This window comes from Pongo abelii, chromosome 1, assembly GCF_028885655.2.
Source record: "Pongo abelii isolate AG06213 chromosome 1, NHGRI_mPonAbe1-v2.0_pri, whole genome shotgun sequence".
Classification (NCBI taxonomy): domain Eukaryota; kingdom Metazoa; phylum Chordata; class Mammalia; order Primates; family Hominidae; genus Pongo; species Pongo abelii.
This window is the reverse complement of record NC_071985.2, coordinates 147,678,061-147,695,646: the sequence shown is the minus strand read 5'-3', so window position 1 is coordinate 147,695,646 and position 17,586 is coordinate 147,678,061. Positions and strand designations below refer to the sequence as shown.

General features: G+C 40.2%; 1 protein-coding gene and 1 long non-coding RNA gene across 3 annotated transcripts in view; one reads left to right on the top strand and one right to left on the bottom strand.

Moving 5' to 3' along the window:
- Positions 1 to 5,582: 5,582 nt before the first annotated feature.
- Positions 5,583 to 17,477, bottom strand: BCL10 (BCL10 immune signaling adaptor). The gene is made up of 3 exons (XM_009248390.4): positions 16,697 to 17,477; positions 9,929 to 10,217; positions 5,583 to 7,295 (listed from the first exon to the last, which is right to left on the bottom strand). Exons 1-3 carry the CDS (start codon positions 16,751 to 16,753, stop codon positions 6,940 to 6,942), a joined length of 702 nt encoding a protein of 233 aa, XP_009246665.2. The 5' UTR covers positions 16,754 to 17,477; the 3' UTR covers positions 5,583 to 6,939.
- Positions 17,061 to 17,586, top strand: part of LOC129050239 (uncharacterized) — a 71,322-nt gene continuing 70,796 nt past the window's right edge. For both annotated transcript variants that reach the window (XR_010138246.1, XR_008513854.2), the window contains exon 1: positions 17,061 to 17,198. This is a non-coding gene — a long non-coding RNA (uncharacterized LOC129050239). The remainder of the gene's footprint in view (positions 17,199 to 17,586) is intronic.

Below are 17,586 nucleotides of genomic sequence, written 5' to 3'. Positions count from 1 at the left end.
GCAACATGAGTTCTTGTTATCAAACCATGAGTGGTCTCTGTGAGACTTGGTCCAAAGACCACTTCTTACTTGACCTTTCAACAAGATAGGTGCCTTCTTGAAATGCTTTTCTCTTGCATTTCACTAGATCATACTGTAGGGACCAGCCCCACAGGGTCGGTGGGTCTCTCCCTGTGTGTGGCAACGAGAGAGTGTAAAAATAAAGACACAAGACAAAGAGATAAGAGAAAAGGCAGCTGGGCCCGGGAGACCACTAACACCAATGCGCGGAGACTGGTAGTGGCCCCGAATGTCTGGCTGCACTGTTATTTATTGGATACAAGGCAGAAGGGGCAGGGTAAAGAATGTGAGTCACCTCCAATGATAGGTAAGGTCACGTGGGTCACGTGTCCACTGGACAGGGGGCCCTTCCCTGCCTGGCAGCTGAGGCAGAGAGGGAGAGGAGACAGAGAGAAAGACAGCTTACGCCATTATTTCTGCATATCAGGGACTATTAGTACTTTCACTAATTTACTACTGCTATCCAGAAGGCAGAGCCAGGTGTACAGGATGGAACATGAAGGCGGACTAGGAGTGTGACCACTGAAGCACAGCATCACAGGGAGATGGTTAGGCCTCCGGCTAACTGCGGGCGAGCCTGACTGATGTCAGGCCCTCCACAAGAGGTGGAGGAGCAGAGTCTTCTCTAAACTCCTCCGGGGAAGGGAGACCCCCTTTCCCGGTCTGCTAAGTAGCAGGCGTTTTCCCTTGACACTTACGCTACCGCTGGACCACAGTCCGCCTGGCAACGGGCGTCTTCCCAGACACTGACGTTACCGCTAGACCAAGGAGCCCTCTGGTGGCCCTGTCCAGGCATAACAGAAGGCTCGCACTCTTGTCTTCTGGTCACACCTCACTATGTCCCCTCAGCTCCTATTTCTGTATGGCCTGGTTTTTCCTAGGCTATGATTATAGTGCAAGGATTATTATAATATTGGAATAAAAAGTAATTGCTACAAACTAATGATTAATGATATTCATATATAATCATATCTAAGATCTATATCTGGTATAACTATTCTTGTTTTATATTTTATTATACTGGAACAGCTCGTGTCCTCTGTCTCTTGCCTTGGCGCCTGGGTGGCTTGCCGCCCACATCATACACTTTAATTCTCTTCCTATTTCACAGGGCCCTTTTCAGTTTTCTCTGTTGTCTTCTCTGTATCACCTCTAGATGCAGAAGCACCTCACGCTCAGTTCTGAGCCTTCCTCTCTTTTTTGTCTACCCTCCATTTCAAGGCAAACTCACTAAGTTCCAAGGTTTTAAATATTAGTTTATGCTAATAACTCCCATATTTACGTAACTGGTCCAAAAGTCTTCCTGAACACCAAACTCCTGTATGCAATTTCCTACTTTGATGTCTCATAAGCTCCTCAAACTTAGCATTTTTGTAGCAGATTGTCTACAAAGATAGCTGCCAACAATTCCTCTTGTCTCGTGTTTCCTAATGATTTGAGTCAGGTTATGAATCTTTGGCAAGAATATTATGAAAGTGGTATTATGGTCTTCTCATTGCCTTCTATCAGAAGGCACATGATTTCAGTTTGTCGTGGCACTGATGATTTTACCTTTGATTTCTTGTTTAAGGTTATATCTGCGAGGCTTCTCCACTGTAGTTACTTTTATCCTCCTTTGTAAATAAGTATTTTTGTAGGGAGGTATTTAAAGACCATGTCAACATCACATTCTCCTTCAAATTATTTGTTTATTTATTCATTTTGCTTGAGACAGAGTCTCGCTCCATCACTCAGCTGGAGTCATCTCAGCTCACTGCAACCTCCACTTCCCAGGTCAAATGATTCTTGTGCCTCAGCCTCTTGAGTAGCTGAGATTAAGGCACCTGCCACCACGCCTGGCTAATTTTTGTATTTTTAGTAGAGACAGGGTTTCCCCATTTTGGCCAAGCTTGTCTCCAACTCCTGGGCTCAAGTGATCTGCCCACCTTGGCCTCCCAAAGCGTTGGGATTACATGCGTGAGCCACCATGCCTAGCCTGTTCATTTATTTATATTAGCATTGACTTATGGTTTCTTATCAAATGAGTTATAATCGATTATTATTTATTTTGATGTTGAAATTGTCTCTGATTTGGCCAATGGGAGCCCCTTCAAGCAGGCTTTTGTGTCCTTTGGACATGTCCTCCCCAAGATTCTTTGATCACATGTCTGCTTCCCGGAACAAGCTGTTTCAGGCTCATGTTATACTTTGCCTTAGAATTAGCCATTTCCAAGGAAGTTTGTTTCCTTTTAATGGAGAATGGGTATTTAGAAGCCAAGGTCTGGATGCTAGGTGAGCTCATTGCTAATAAGGTGTTCATGTTTCCAGGTTCTCCCACTAATTCATTCCCACCTCAGGGCTTCTGACCTCAATGTTACTTCTGCCTGGAACTCTTCCCTCTAGAACTTCCCATGGCTGGCTCCTTTTTTATGAGTTAGGTCTCTGCTCAAAGCCTCACCTGCTCTGAGAAGCCTTCTACAATAATACTATCAAGTATCTTCCAAGTTACTTTTTAACTCATGCCTTATTTTGTCTCCATGGTAACTAGAATTATCTTAGTTTTCTTCATTTTTGGACTCTCTCCCGCAATGAAAACGTGAGTTGTATGAGAACACAGGCTTAAGAGTCAAACAGCCCTGGATTTTAATCCTAAAGAGCTGTGTGATTTTAAATCATTGACTTTATTTTGAATTTGTTTCTCATCTGTAAAAAAAAAAAGTGACAATAAAACCTTCCTTGCAGGGCTATTAGGATTAAAAAACAAGAAACAAGATCACACATGCGGAAACACTAAACTCATCATTTGGCATCTAGTAAGGCTGTGGATTCCAAATTTTGTTGCCCACTGAAAATCACCTGGAAATCTGATGCCTGGCTTCTACAACCAAACATTGTGATTTATTGGGTATGGGGTGCAGCCTGGAGATTGGGATCTTTAAGCGCTCCCCAGTTGATTCTAAAATGGACAGCAAAATTTGGGAGCCATTGCAATAAAAAACTATTTCTGGTAATTAAATAGTATGGCAAATTCAGTAGGAAGATTTTAGCAGCAGCACTCAAGTTTTTTCTGTATTATCTGTCCTTAAATTCAGCTCTCCTTTCAGAAAGCCCTCATAAGATTACATTTAAAAACTGTAGATCAGTTTGCTTCTTGGTTTGCTTTTTCTCCAAAGTCAACAGTGGACATATTTATCCAGTGATACAATATAAGACTAGAGTGTGAAACTTCCACCTCCTTTTTACATTGCTTAGGTAAAAAGATGGTAGCTGTAAGACTTGATTTCTACCTCATACCATACACAAAAATTACTTTGAAATGGATCATAGAGCTAAATGAGGAACTAAAACAACTTCTAGAAGAAAGCATAGAATATCATCAGGATGTTGAGATGGGAAAAATTTCTTAAACAAGAGACAAAAATCACTAGCCATGAGAAAAAATGTGATAAATTGGATTTAAAATAAAAAACTATTTCTGAAGACAAATAAACAAAAAACTGCCATTATCCTGGCCTGCCCCTATTTTACCAGTGTTTGACATTGCACACAATGAGTGATATGCTGACTAAAGACGAATCACCTCTTCAAAAGTGAACTCTCGCTCCCCTGAAAGTAGTGAATTATCTCAATTGATTGTTCAGTCACAGACAGAACTCCTTGCTCTACTCTTTCTCCCCCTCTCACTAGTGAACTTGGCAAGTTTTTAAAAGTAAACAAAGTGAACTCATCATGAAAAGACCTGGAAGAATTTTGATGCATATTGATAAGAGAAAGAAGCCAGTCTGAAAAAAGCTACATACTATGATTCCAACTGTATAACATTCTGGGAAAGATGAAACTACAGAGACAATAGAAAGATCAGTGGTTGCCAGGGTTGGGAGTGAGATGAGAGGGAGGCAGTTATGAATAGGTACAGCACATGAGCTTTTGAAGGCAGTGAAATTATTCTGCATAATGGCAGATACATGACATTACACATTTGTCAAAACCCACAGGACTGTATAACACAAAGAGTGAACCCTAATGTGAACAATGGACTTTGGATTAATAATAGTATCAAGATTCACTCATCAGGCTGGGCGTGGTGGCACACACCTGTAATCCTAGCACTTTGGGAGGCTGAGGCAGGTGGATCACCTGAGGTCAGGAGTTCAAGACCAGCCTGGCCAACATGATGAAACCCTGTCTCCACTAAAAATACAAAAATTAGCCAGGCGTCGGGGCACACACCTATAATCCCAGCTACTTTGGAGGCTGAGGCAGGAGAATCGCTTGAACCTGGGAGGTGGAGGTTGCGGTGAGCTGACATTGCACCACTGCACTCCAGCCTGGGTGACAGAGCCAGACTCCATCTCAAAAAAAAAAAAAAAAAAAAAAAAAATTGGCCGGGCGTGGTGGCTCCTGCCTGTAATCCCAGCACTTTGGGAGGTTGAGGTGGGCAGATCACTAGGTTAGGAGATCGAGACCATCCTGGCTGACACAGTGAAACCCCATCTCCACTAAAAATACAAAAAATTAGCTGGGCGTGGTGGCAGGCGCCTGTAGTCCCAGCTATTCGGGAGGCTGAGGCAGGAGAATGGCATGAACCTGGAAGGCGGAGCTTGCAGTGAGCTGAGATTGTGCCACTGCACTCCAGCCTGGGTGATGGAGTGAGACTCCGTCTCAAAAGACAAAAAACAAAAAACAAAAAAACCCCAAACAAACAAACAAAACAAACAAAAAAGATTGACTCAATTATAACAAATGTGCCACATCAGTGCAAGATAATATGGGAAACTGAGGGAGAAGGGGATATTTGGAAACACTCTGTATTTTCTGCTTTTTTATAAACCTACAACTGCTCCAAAGATAAAGTATTAAAAATATATACATATACATAAAAATGAACTAACGTGTTTTTGTATTACAATATGGTATCTCTGAAAAGTAACTTTTTCACTGCTGCATTAATGAACTTAGTTAACAAATTGCATCCTGTCATTCATCCTAAATTACACACTTTTGGCAATGGCTAGTTTTCAGGGCTAAAAGGAAAAAAAATGACTTTGTAGAAGTCAAAAACCCACAAACCTAGCTTTATGCAAACCTTAATTTTATTGTCTATGTAGTTAGAAAACAGTCTCAAAGAAAACTCAGTGTTAAAACTAATCTATATATAGGTGTTATTGTATATCTGAATTATAATCTTTGATTCAATTTTTAAAAAGGTGTCCACAAATTGAATTTTAAAGTCTGCTTCTGCTTTTTAAAGCACCTTCCTTAAATGTAACCTATTTTCTTTCTAACACCACTATTTTTGCTATGCATTGGAGGTGAAACATTTCTCTAGAATCTTTAGAAAATGCTTATACTAAAAAAAATCCAATCTTCAAAAATTTTTAAAGCTAATATGCCAATCTTCTTCATGACGGATAAATTCATCAGTCCATCCAGAAATGCAACTCAATCTCACAACCTGAAGTAATGTTTTCTATAGATATTGCCATGTATTAAAAAAAGTTTTAGATACTTCCTATTGAAAATTTGGAACTCCAAAATAGCACTACTTTAAAAAAATTTTATTGTTAATAGCAAAATTTCCATTTCTATGTTTTTGCAATAATAATAGAAACATATAGGAGACAGATGTCAGGAAACAGATAAAATTGTAATTTAAATAAAAACAGTGAGAGCATAGAATTTATAAACATGTAAAATTAGTCAAATTTTGTTTTACAACAAAAAGACAAATCTGGCTAATGGCCCACTTATTCAAATAGCATTAAAAACAGAATTGTCACACACACCAAAAACAATTTGTTCTAGTTATTTCAACTGTACATTGGTCCTCATTAAAAGAGAATGAAAAGTACAGAGAAAATATTTTTTAAAAATCTCATCAGGCTAGGTGAGGTGGCTCATGTCTGTAATCCCAGCACTTCGGGAGGCCACGCTGGGTAGATTGCTTGAGTCCAGGAGTTCAAGACCAGCCTGGCCAACATGGCAAAAAAAATACAAAAAGTAGTGAGGCATGGTGGCACACACTTGTAGTCCCAGCTATATTACTTGAGAGGCTGAAGTGGGAGGATCATGTGAGCATGGGAGGCAGAAGTTGCAGTGAGCTCAGAATGCGCCACTGCACTCCAGCCTGGGCAATAGAGCAAGACTCTGTTGCAAAAAAAAAAAAAGGGAAAAAATACCTCATCAAATTACATGTAATAACTGAGGTTTAGGCCAAGATATTTTTCTTTAGGAATGAAAATGATTAAGCCAAGAATGTGAAAATCCTAACAAAGTAGTATAATTAGTAAGGTTAATTAGAAATGATTTTTGGCAAACTGAGATCTTAGGTGGCTCACACCCCATCAAGTGTTCCTCCAGTATCAAAAAGAGGCTGTTTAAGTGCCTATAAGACAATGGAGTGGAAAAGATATTTTTTATTTTTATTTTTCTATATTGGCAGTTTTCCCATCAGTGATTGGTTTTACTACTGAACAGGAACAGCTTAATGCTGAAAATTTGCTGCTGAATGACTGGCAAAGACTATTAGACTCTGAAAATTTCTAGCACAAATGCACTGAGGAAAAAACATTCTTCCCAGTAAGGGTCTATTCTCAAATAGAGATATATTCCCTATTAAAATCAGTCTTAAAATAGAAAATATTTTTAAAAATACTGAAAGACCTTAAAAAGAAAAGGAAAAAAAGAAATTACTAAAAAGTACATGATCAACATGATTTACAGTTAGCTATCCTAAAAGTATGCATTTTTAATTCTAAAAATCCTATTTACAAAGTATGCTTACATTGCATTTTAAAAGACATGTATCAAATGTAAACAAATCATTACAGCCGTTTTATAAAGAGTCATATTGTTTAAAACTTTTTTTGTCATCATTAAAAATTAAAAGGCAATAAAGTGTCATTGTCGTGAAACAGTACGTGATCTTAAGGGAAGAAACATCTCACTAGAGTTTCCACAAGTTCCTTCTTCTTCTAACTGTAGGTCTGGTGGCAAAGGAGGAGCCCCTGGGTCCCCAGGTCTGGGAAGTGTAGTTGAAGAGAAGATGGTATTTTCAGTTCTGCCTACTTCTAGAACAGGCAAATTCAGAGAAGAATTAGTAGAAAAAAAGGGTGTTGTGCTGGATTCTCCTTCTGGATGGTACATGACAGTGGATGCCCTCAGTTTTTCAGAGAAATTACTCTCATCTGAATTTGATCTGGAGAGGTTGTTCGTGGCTCCATCTGGAAAAGGTTCACAGCTGCTACATTTTAGTCCTACAATAAAATTATTCAGATGTAAATGAAAAAGCAACTAAAAAAAAATGGAGTCACTGTCCATCTTGTGACTTGTTAAAGATTACAAGCTAGTTACCCCACAATCAAAATTTAAATAGCAACTTGTAATTTCTGTCATAATCTATTTCAAATCTAATTTGCTTTTCTCAACAACAATGAAGTATACTATTATTTGCATTTTCTATATAACAAAATAGTCTCATGGAAGTTAAACGACATGCTGTTAATTCTCATTTAAGGTACAGTGTACATATAAACTTAACCACCTAAAATTTTTTATAAAATAAGAAATAGCTTTCACAATAAATATTCTTTAGTATTCTGGTACAAAAAATATTAGCTAATAAAAACAAAATGTAAACAGGGCAGATGCTAAAATTCTATCTGTTGATCAATGGCAATGGCTAATTCTTGAATAATAGGATATGAGAACTAAAAGGAATTTTAGAGGTCACCTAGGATAGTCTCTTATTATTAAAGATGAGAAAAAAGGGTGGGGCGTGGTGGCTCACGCCTGTAATCCCAGCACTTTGGGAGGCCGAGGTGGGCAGATCATGAGGTCAGGAGCTCGAGATCAGCCTGGCCAACACGGCGAAACCCCGTCTCTACTAAAAATACAAAAATTAGCCAGGCGTGGCGGCAGGTGCCTGTAATCCCAGCTACTCAGGAGGCTGAAGTAGGAGAATCGCTTGAACCTGGGAGGCAGAGGTTGCAGTGAGCTGAGATTGTGCCACTGCACTCCAGCCTGGGTGACAAGAGCAAGACTCCGTCTCAAAAAAAAAAAAAAAAAAAAAAAAAAGCACAGGACAGTTAAGTCATGTCCAACATTCCAGGACTACTTTGTGGGAAAGTGAGAACCACAATTCAATAGATAATGTCCTGTTTCTCAACCTCATCGTTTACTCAAACGACAGTGGTTGTTCCCATCAGCTACGGTACGAATGTATCTGCCAAAAGTTCACATGTTGGAAACTTGGTTGCCACTGCAGCAGTGTTAGGAGCTGAGGCCTTTGGGAGGCAACAGGGTCATGAGGGCTCTGCCCTGGACTAATGCCATTATCACGGGAATGGGTTAGTTATTTTGGGAGTTCAACTCCTTTTTCTTCCCTTTTACACTCTTGCCCTCCCTCGCTCTTCCATCTTCTGCCCTTCCACCATGGATGACCCTTGCCAGATGCTGGCACCATGGTCTTGGACTTAACCAGCCTCCAGAACTGTAAGAAATGAATACATTTCTTTTCTTTAAAAGTTACCCAGTCTCAGGTATTGCTACAGCAGAAAACAACTTAGATACCATCAAAGAATTTTATGATATGCAAAGGGTATAGTTAACCATTATCCAGAGGATTGAAAGAATAAACACAAATACAATTTACCCTTCTGTTAGGCTTAGCAAATATTCAACCTACAGGCACAGAAACCCTGAGTTGACAATTTTTAGGTAAAACCTGCATAGTCTATAAAGGACACTTACATGTCACTTCTTCCACTAGTTTTTCAACCTCACAATACAGTCAGCCTGTCTATTCCATGCTATACAAACTACTTTCTTAGATACGGCTCAAAAGGGAAAACTTGTAATGTGTCCCAGCAAGGGGACACTTATAGACTATGAGTTCCTTAAGGCCAGAGCCCTAAATTATTATTTTCTGTATCCCTAATGCCTAGAAGAGCTGTAGAACATCACATGCACGTTTATGTGCTCTGGAGAGAGACAGTGAGGAACAGAGGCAGGAGGGGTTGGGGATTTAAATTGTGTAGGTAATTCCACACAATATTCCAATCAGTGAGTGTATATTCTGGAGTGAGAGTGAAATGGGACAGGTGAATCTGCTATTCTCTTAATCTGTTTCCATGCTTTCACATCTTGCCAGACTAAAGTCATGAATATTTTATGCAACGTGATTCCTATAAACATATGCCAATTACTTCATCTCGTGATCAACTGGTGATCACAAGAAAAACTAGCAGAGTTGGACTTTCAAAATACTTTGCCTAAATACTGTTCTTTATGTGTGATGTATAGTATTTTCAGAGCTTACACTTGAATAGATTAATTTTACATTCTACTGACTTTAGAAACAAATCCTTATGTATGTAGGGATTTCATAATAGTTTTCTATAAATGGTATTAAATGAATACAAATACAGGATATTGAGAGATATTCCACTTTTTCAATGTAATAGTGTCATATAAGGTAAAATAAGTACAAATTGAATATAATTTTGAAGTTTAAACTTTTTTAAAGCAAAATGATCGTTTCTGGTTTTTTTGTTTTGTTTTTTGAGACAGGGTCTTGCTCTGTTGCCCAGACTGGAGTGCAGTAGCACAATCATGGCTCACTATAGCCTCAATGTCCCAGGCTCAAGTGATCCTCCCACCTCAGCCTCCTGAGTAGCTGGAAACACAGGTATGCACCATCATGCCTGGCTAATTTTTTAATTTTTTGTAGAGACAAAGTCTCGCTATGTTGCCCAGGCTGGTCTCAAACTCCTGACCTCAAGCAATCCTCCTGCCTTGGCCTCCTAAAGTGCAGGCACCTGGCCTGCTCTGCATTTTTTAAAAGCATTATTACATTTAAATTAGCTCTTAGATAATTAAGATATCTTACCTTTCAGATGTTCTAGTTTTATATTTCTAAGTTTCAGCACTTCATCTGTAATCTTCTGTATCAGGAAGTTCTGTGTTTTTTCTCGCCGAATAGATTCAACAAGGGTGTCTAGACCTTTTGGGTTTTCCTGTAAGTAGTCTAACAATTTTCCAGCCCTTTTTCTACTTGATGTTCGACAAGAAATTTCTTCAGTGTCTTCTCTACTGAGTATTTTTTTTGCACGTAGATGATCAAAATGTCTCTCAGCTATGATTTTCTCACACAGGTATACACGTAAATTTTCTAAGGCCTAAAAGACATAAAATATGGTTCAATGTTATTTTGTAACACCTAAAAAAATCACATACGTGACTATTAGTTGGCAGTCTTAACTGGTGTGAGACAATGTTCTAAAGTCAGGAGGCTCAGGCCTTCTAAAATGCATGCTAATTAAGATGAAGGTCCAAGTAGACTCAAGTAGGTCCTAGACATTCCTCACTGCTTTTATCTCACCTTCAAACCTAAAAACCAAGACCAGGCTGTTGTGAAGAGGGACCAGCTGAATCTAGAGGGCCTGGGTCTTTGGAAACAGGGAGGTCTGTTGAGGGCCATCTTCGGGAGTAAAGATGAGGGCAAAGACTACTGTACATTTTAGCTATCAGTTAGCAAGGAATGCAGAATTAGTCAGGACCAATAACTTAGTGAGAGGTCTCACAGTCTGTAACTTTCTCATGTTTGTTATTAATTACTCCATTTTCTTAGAGTAAAACTGTTAAAAACAAAAAACAAAACCCTAAACTGAAAGAGCCCGTAATATATCTGTCTTTGGGGTCAGCTGGAAAGACTACCCTCTAACTCAGTGAATCAGTCTTGGTGGAAGGGAGATGGAAAGATGTGTGGGGAATAGTGAGTGTTGGAAAAATGAAAGAAATAAAGAAAAAGGACACCACAAAAAAGCAAACCTAGACTTGAGAAGTGCCTGAGAGCTTAATTAGTAGAAAATCCATGTTGATCTCAATAAATGGCATTAATAATTTGATACCGGTGACTGTATTTTAGCTCCTCTATTTACTAGATATATGATCTTGGGCAAGTAATTAACTCCTCTGTGCTTGTTTCCTCAGCTGACTGTTATATGAGGAATAAAGATATGAAAAGTGCTTGGTACATAGTAAGTGATCAATATATGTTAGTAATAATGACAAAGGTAATGGAACGTCTTCAAGCACCCTAGTATATGATAGCAGGAAAGTAGGCTAGGTGAAGGGTTCCTGTGGTTCTTGGTCTATGAAGTTCCACATTTACTTGTTTATTCTCATGACAAGTATTTTACAAATCTAAATTCCTAATATGCCAAGTGCTGAGCACTGAGTATACAAAGATGAACAAGATTTGAATCCTACATGCAAAGGGCTCATGGTCTAGCTGGGAATACATATCACAGGCAATAATTATAAAACAATGTGATAGGGCCCAGAAAAAAAATATTATAGGTCAAATACTGGAAAAGCACAGAGTGAGCAAATAACTATGTCCAGGACCTGGTCCTTATCACATCTGGCATGGACTATTAACAATAGAAAGCTAGCTGTACTTACTACTTCCTTCCCCCTCCTCAACATTTCTCCTTCAGGAGAAAATGGAAATCTGGAGTATTATATGAATTTTACTAAATTTTTATTAAGGACCTCACTCTGTTGCCTAGGCTGGAGTGCAGTGGCTTGATCATAGCTCACTGCAGCCTGGAATCCCTAGACTCAAGTGATCCCCATCTTAGCCTCTTGAGTAGCTAGGACTACAGGTGTGAGCCACCATGCCCGGCTAATTTTTAATTTTTTATTTTTGTAGAGAAGAGATCTTTGCTACATTACCTAGGCTGGTCTTGAACTCCTGGACTTAAGTGATCCTCCCACCTTATCCTCCTGAGTTGTTGGGATTATAGGTGTGGGCCACTGTGCCCAGCAAATTCTAATATTGAAATTTTGTTAATTTAAAAAAAATTTTAAAACAATGTTCTGCCCTGTCTTAAAGGATAAAGTTCCTTTACATGGCAGAAGAGTAAAGAAGTTAAGGGCATGGCTCTAAAGTTGGACCAACCTCAGTGCAAATCTTGAATCTAGTACTCACCCTTGTGAGAGCTGGCCCAAGTTACTTCACCACTCCAAGCTTCAGGTATGTTACTGATAAAATAAGGATTAAAAACTTAACTCACAGGACATCAAGGAGGACTAAATGGGAATACCATATATGAAGGCCACACATAGTCTCTGTACACAGTAAGTACTCAATAATAACTAATTATGGAAGACAAGGTTCATTGATAATATGGCTCCTACCTCTCCAGCTTAATCTATCACTACCTTTGTCCTGAAAATTTATGCTCTACCTAAAACTGTCTCTCTACATTTCCTTATGTATTTTTTGTCTTCTTTTCTTCATCAGACCCTAAAGCCCCTATTCGTCCTTTAAGATTTAGGTCAGTGGTCATCTTCTTTGGAAAGGTTTATCTAACTCCCCAGAATGAGTTAGGCACCCCCTCCTCTGTCCTTGTAGCACCTTGTGTATACATTTCACCTTTCTATACACCAGGACTCCACTTCTTTCACCTCATCTCCCAATTCATTCCCAGACATTTCCATCCTGCCCCAGTATTCTTCTCGAAGTCACCAATGACCCCCTTATTGCCAAATCTTTTCAGTCTTCATTTTATTTTTCAGCTGCATAAACACAGTTGACTACTCCCTCCCTGAAACAAGAAAATTGTTACATGAATACCACGCTCTCCTGGTTTTCTTCCCATCTCTGTGGATACAACTTTTCAATCATTTTTTGTTGTTGTTGCTACCCTACTTTCAAGCTAACAATTCACTTTTTAAAACTCTTCTCTTTAGAAATGCAAATCAAAACCACAATGAGATACCATCTCACACCAGTTAGAATGGCAATCATTAAAAAGTCAGGAAACAACAGGTGCTGGAGAGGATGTGGAGAAATAGGAACACTTTTACACTGTTGGTGGGACTGTAAACTAGTTCAACCCTTGTGGAAGTCAGTGTGGCGATTCCTCAGGGATCTAGAACTAGAAATTCCATTTGACCCAGCCATCCCATTACTGGGTATATACCCAAAGGACTATAAATCATGCTGCTATAAAGACACATGCACACGTATGTTTATTGCGGCATTATTCACAATAGCAAAGACTTGGAACCAACCCAAATGTCCAACAATGATAGACTGGATTAAGAAAATGTGGCACATATACACCATGGAATACTATGCAGCCATAAAAAATGATGAGTTCACGTCCTTTGTAGGGACATGGATGAAATTGGAAATCATCATTCTCAGTAAACTATCGCAAGAACAAAAAACCAAACACCGCATATTTCTCACTCATAGGTGAGAATTGAACAATGAGAACACATGGACACAGGAAGGGGAACATCACACTTCGGGGACTGTTGTGGGGTGGGGGGAGGGGGGAGGGATAGCATTGGGAGATATACCTAATGCTAGATGACGAGTTGGTGGGTGCAGCGCACCAGCATGGCACATGTATACATATGTAACTTACCTGCACGTTGCGCACATGTACCATAGAGCCTAAAGTATGATAATAATAATAATAATAATAATAATAATAATAATAAAAAAAATAAAGGGACCTGGAATAAACCAGTCTAACCCATTCTAGAATCTAAAAAAAAAAAAAAAAAAAAAAAAAAAAAGAAAGAATTCATCTATTATTCTACCACAATAATAGATCACGTTAATATTTTTCTTTCTCTTCTCATTTGCCTCACAGATATATATTTTACAACACTGTAACTGTAAGATACATGCAATTTGTATTTGGTAATTTTTAACTTCACATTATACTCTATGTATTTCCAATGTTTCCATAAAGTATTCACAATGAAAAAAAAAAAAAATAAAAAAAAAAAAAAAAAAAAAAAAATAAAACTCTTCTCTTTAAAGGGTTTTAAACCATTTTTCTCTTCTAGCTCGCAGCTTTCTAGGTAAAATCATTCAATCCCACACTTACATTTCTAGCTCAGATCTCTCTTCTGATCTTTGACTTTGCAGATGTAATTGCTGATGTGACATTTCCATGTACTAATCTGATTACATCCTCTTCCTCAACTCCCACGTTCAATCCATCACCAGGTCATATCATTTCTATTTCAAAAATTGCATCTGGAATTCTCCTGCTCCATCCATCTCCACTGCCTTCACCCTGATCCAAATCACCATCCTCATTCATCTCTATAGATTCCAAAAGCCTGCTCACTGGCTTCCCTGTTCTTATTCTTGTTCTCCTCAGTCCATGAAACAGGCTTCTTTAAACAATACAATTCTTCAACAAGTCCCTACTATACTTGGGGGGAAAAACCCCAAACACTTTACTAAAAGGCTCTTCATGAAAATGGCTCTAGCCCACCTTCCTAACTTCACTTCAGATTACCCTCTGCCTTCCTCCGATTTCCCCAAGTCACCAGGGTCTTGCCTGTTTTAGGTCCTTGACAAATTCTATTCTGCCCAGAATGCTCTTCCCTCAGTTCTGTCAAGTCTTTCAGGAATCAGTTTAAATGTAACCCCTCCTGACCATCCTATCTCAAGTCGATTTCTGCTATTATTGTCTTAGCACTGTTTGATTCCTTCATAGTAATTGCAATAATGAAAACAAAATTTATTTGTTTTAAACTGTAACATCTCTGTTTGAAGCAGGCAGCTACGAGGTATGTTTTAGCCAACACTGTATATCCTGCACTTACTAGGGCACCAAGTAGTTAATGTTTCAGATGAATGCAAAACTCACTGCACTTATTTTGTGATTTAAAACAATCCCCCTCAAGAAATTGAGCTCTTTTCAAGTTAGGATTGTGTTTTCATTTTTAATTTTTGAACTGTTAGAACCAACCACAGTATCAGCCTCACAGTAGCATGTAATCCATATTTATTAAACTGTACTAAATCCAACCAACACAATGAGGCAAATAACTAGATAGGAGGAGGGGGAGACACTAAAGAAGTGGGAGGTCCCAAGACAAAGGGTAGTAGCATACCATTCATCAAGAAAGGCAATACAGCAGCAACAGCAAGCAACTTTGGGAAAAGGATAGTAAAAGTTCAATTTTTTGACAAGGTGAGCAATCTGTAGGATATAAAAGTAGATTTCCAGTAGACATTTGGAAATAAGGACCTAGAGTGGAGAGAGAAGTCCAAATATGTGGATAATTTTAAAACTTTCTAAGATCAGAAGACATTTTGAAAATATGAAAAAAATCTCTAAGAAAAAAGCATGCACATAGTTTTTTTCATAGACCTTTTGAAACCCATCCATGGTTTCCTCAAGGTTATGTATTTCTGATATAGGTGTAAAATGAAATCCTGAAGATAGATAATATCAATGAATTGACAGAGAAAAACAAAGACCTGGAAGCCACTCTTCACATCTGTACTTGTATACAGATCTTATTTCCTTCCACTTGTAATTTCTCAGTTCCTGTTTTATTAGCTGTAAAATGGGAATGGCAATTATCTTCTTTAGAGGTTGTTGTGAAGGTTAAGTGGGAACATTGTAAACTGAGTGACACAGCATCTGGAACATAGGAGGCCTAGCTCTTGGAAGTTCAAGGTTTTACTGGCACTCACCATGAATAAGACAACATTTATTTTACAGTAGTTATTTATGTTCCATTCTTATCTCAACTAGAATGTAAAGCAGGAAACTGATCTTCATTTTTTTGTATCCTTCCAGACCCAAGGCCAGTGCTTTCCATATAGCAAGTGCTCCATAAATCTCTGTTGAATGAGGAAACTAAGCACAACTCCCAGTCATATCCAGTTTCCTTCTGCTGGTGAGTCACACCAATTGTGAGTACAGTGTAATAAACCTTACAGGGAAGAGGAAGGGATTTGAAGTGGATGAACACTGAAAAAGTTGCCATCCTGTCCAGTTCATCAAAATGACTTTGTAAAAGTACTGCAGTGTTCAATAAGAACACGTTTCATGTTGAGTTTCTGTTTTTCATTTGACTTCAGATAAAGTATTTTAGTGATACTCATATAGGTCTCATCTGACAAAACAAGTAACGCAAAGGAAAAAGAATGTCATAGCTCAGCAAAGCCATTCGTTACAAATAAATATGAAGGTTTATGTGGTTCTGCACCATCCGAGAAGAGCATAATTTAACTACTGAATATTTTCGACGTTTACCTGTACATTAATTCTCAGCTACGTGTATTCACTCCCCCAACCCCAATTTAAATATGTGGGCGTTTGCTTACTAGGGGAATTCCAGGTTGTGCTTTCAGCTGTTGAGCTTCCTCAAGCCCCCTATGCAAAAGAGCTTCACATTTTTGGTCCACTGCTTGGGATCCTTCACCTGGTACAGCCTTCGCTCTAGGCTGAGTGAGCAGCCTAAGCAGCCTGACTCAAGGATGAATCTGAGCCGCCGGTCCCTAACGAAGCATCTCCAAGAACCCAGCTGGGGGAAAAGCATGAGGAGATGGGTGAGGAGTGGGCAAGAATCAAAACTCCACTGGGCAACAAAGCCCGAGCTCTGCGATTAGCGATGTAACACCTGGATTGACAGATCACTGGAGGATCACTGCCACCAAGGTCCCTCGGATGCAGGGCTCGCCACAGTCCTCCTGTGCTAGGACTTTCCGCTCCTCCGACCTGGAGGATCCTCCTTGTCCTCGGACTCCAGGCTTCCGCTTCCCTCTCCCGCTGGGCTGCAGCCCGCCCCCGCCCGCCCTGGGCACAGCTGCGTTACTCACGTCCTTCTTCACTTCAGTGAGGTCCTCCTCGGTGAGGGACGGTGCGGTGGGCTCCATGGTGGAGGCGGGAGATGGCGCTTCTTCCGGGTCCTGGAGCTCAGGCTGCGCCGCCCCGCCCTGGCTGGGGGCTTCGGCCTCCGGGTAATGGGGAAGAAGGAGAGGAGGCGGAGCGGGTCGGGAGAAAGACGGCCGCCCCTTCGGGAACCGAGGGACTCGGGGGTCAAACTGTAGCGCTTCCGGCCCCGCCTCTGAGGTCGACGGCGTCGCAAATCTACGCAACGCGACGCGGAGCTCGGAGCAGCGTTCCTTCCCTCTGGTAGAGGCTCAGGCGCAGGCACCGCCCCCCGGCGAGGCGCGTCCCTTGGCAGAGCCCGCCCTGTCTCTGCGGCAGCCTATCGACGCCAGCCCGCGGGCCGATCCAGTTCCCGTCCCCTACCAGAGCCTTTCGGGTGGCTCCGCCCACAGCGGGCGTTTCCTCAAGCCACGCCTGCGCAGGTAGTTGGTAAGTGTCCCGGGTTAGCTTCCTCATGAGGCGTCGTTTCCGTGAGTGGGGTCCGTCAGTGCCCAGGCAGCTGGCACTCTCAGCCTTTGCTGCCTGCTCACTTCGGGGGAGTCCGGTCTGGGCTTGTCAGTACCTTGGGTTCCTCCCCTTTTCCCAGACCCTGCCCTACAGTTTCCTGTTGCTATGTTTGCCAGTTACTGTTTTGGTCACACACGAACGCACTCATACACACATACACATGCATACACACAAACAGCCTAACTACAATACTAAAGAAATTTTTGAAAGAAAAAAAGAAACCACCTACAATCCCACCACTTTAACACCTAATTTAACGTTTGCATACTTTTTGGTCACTGTTCATTATAAACATAGTTTTTCCTCAGTT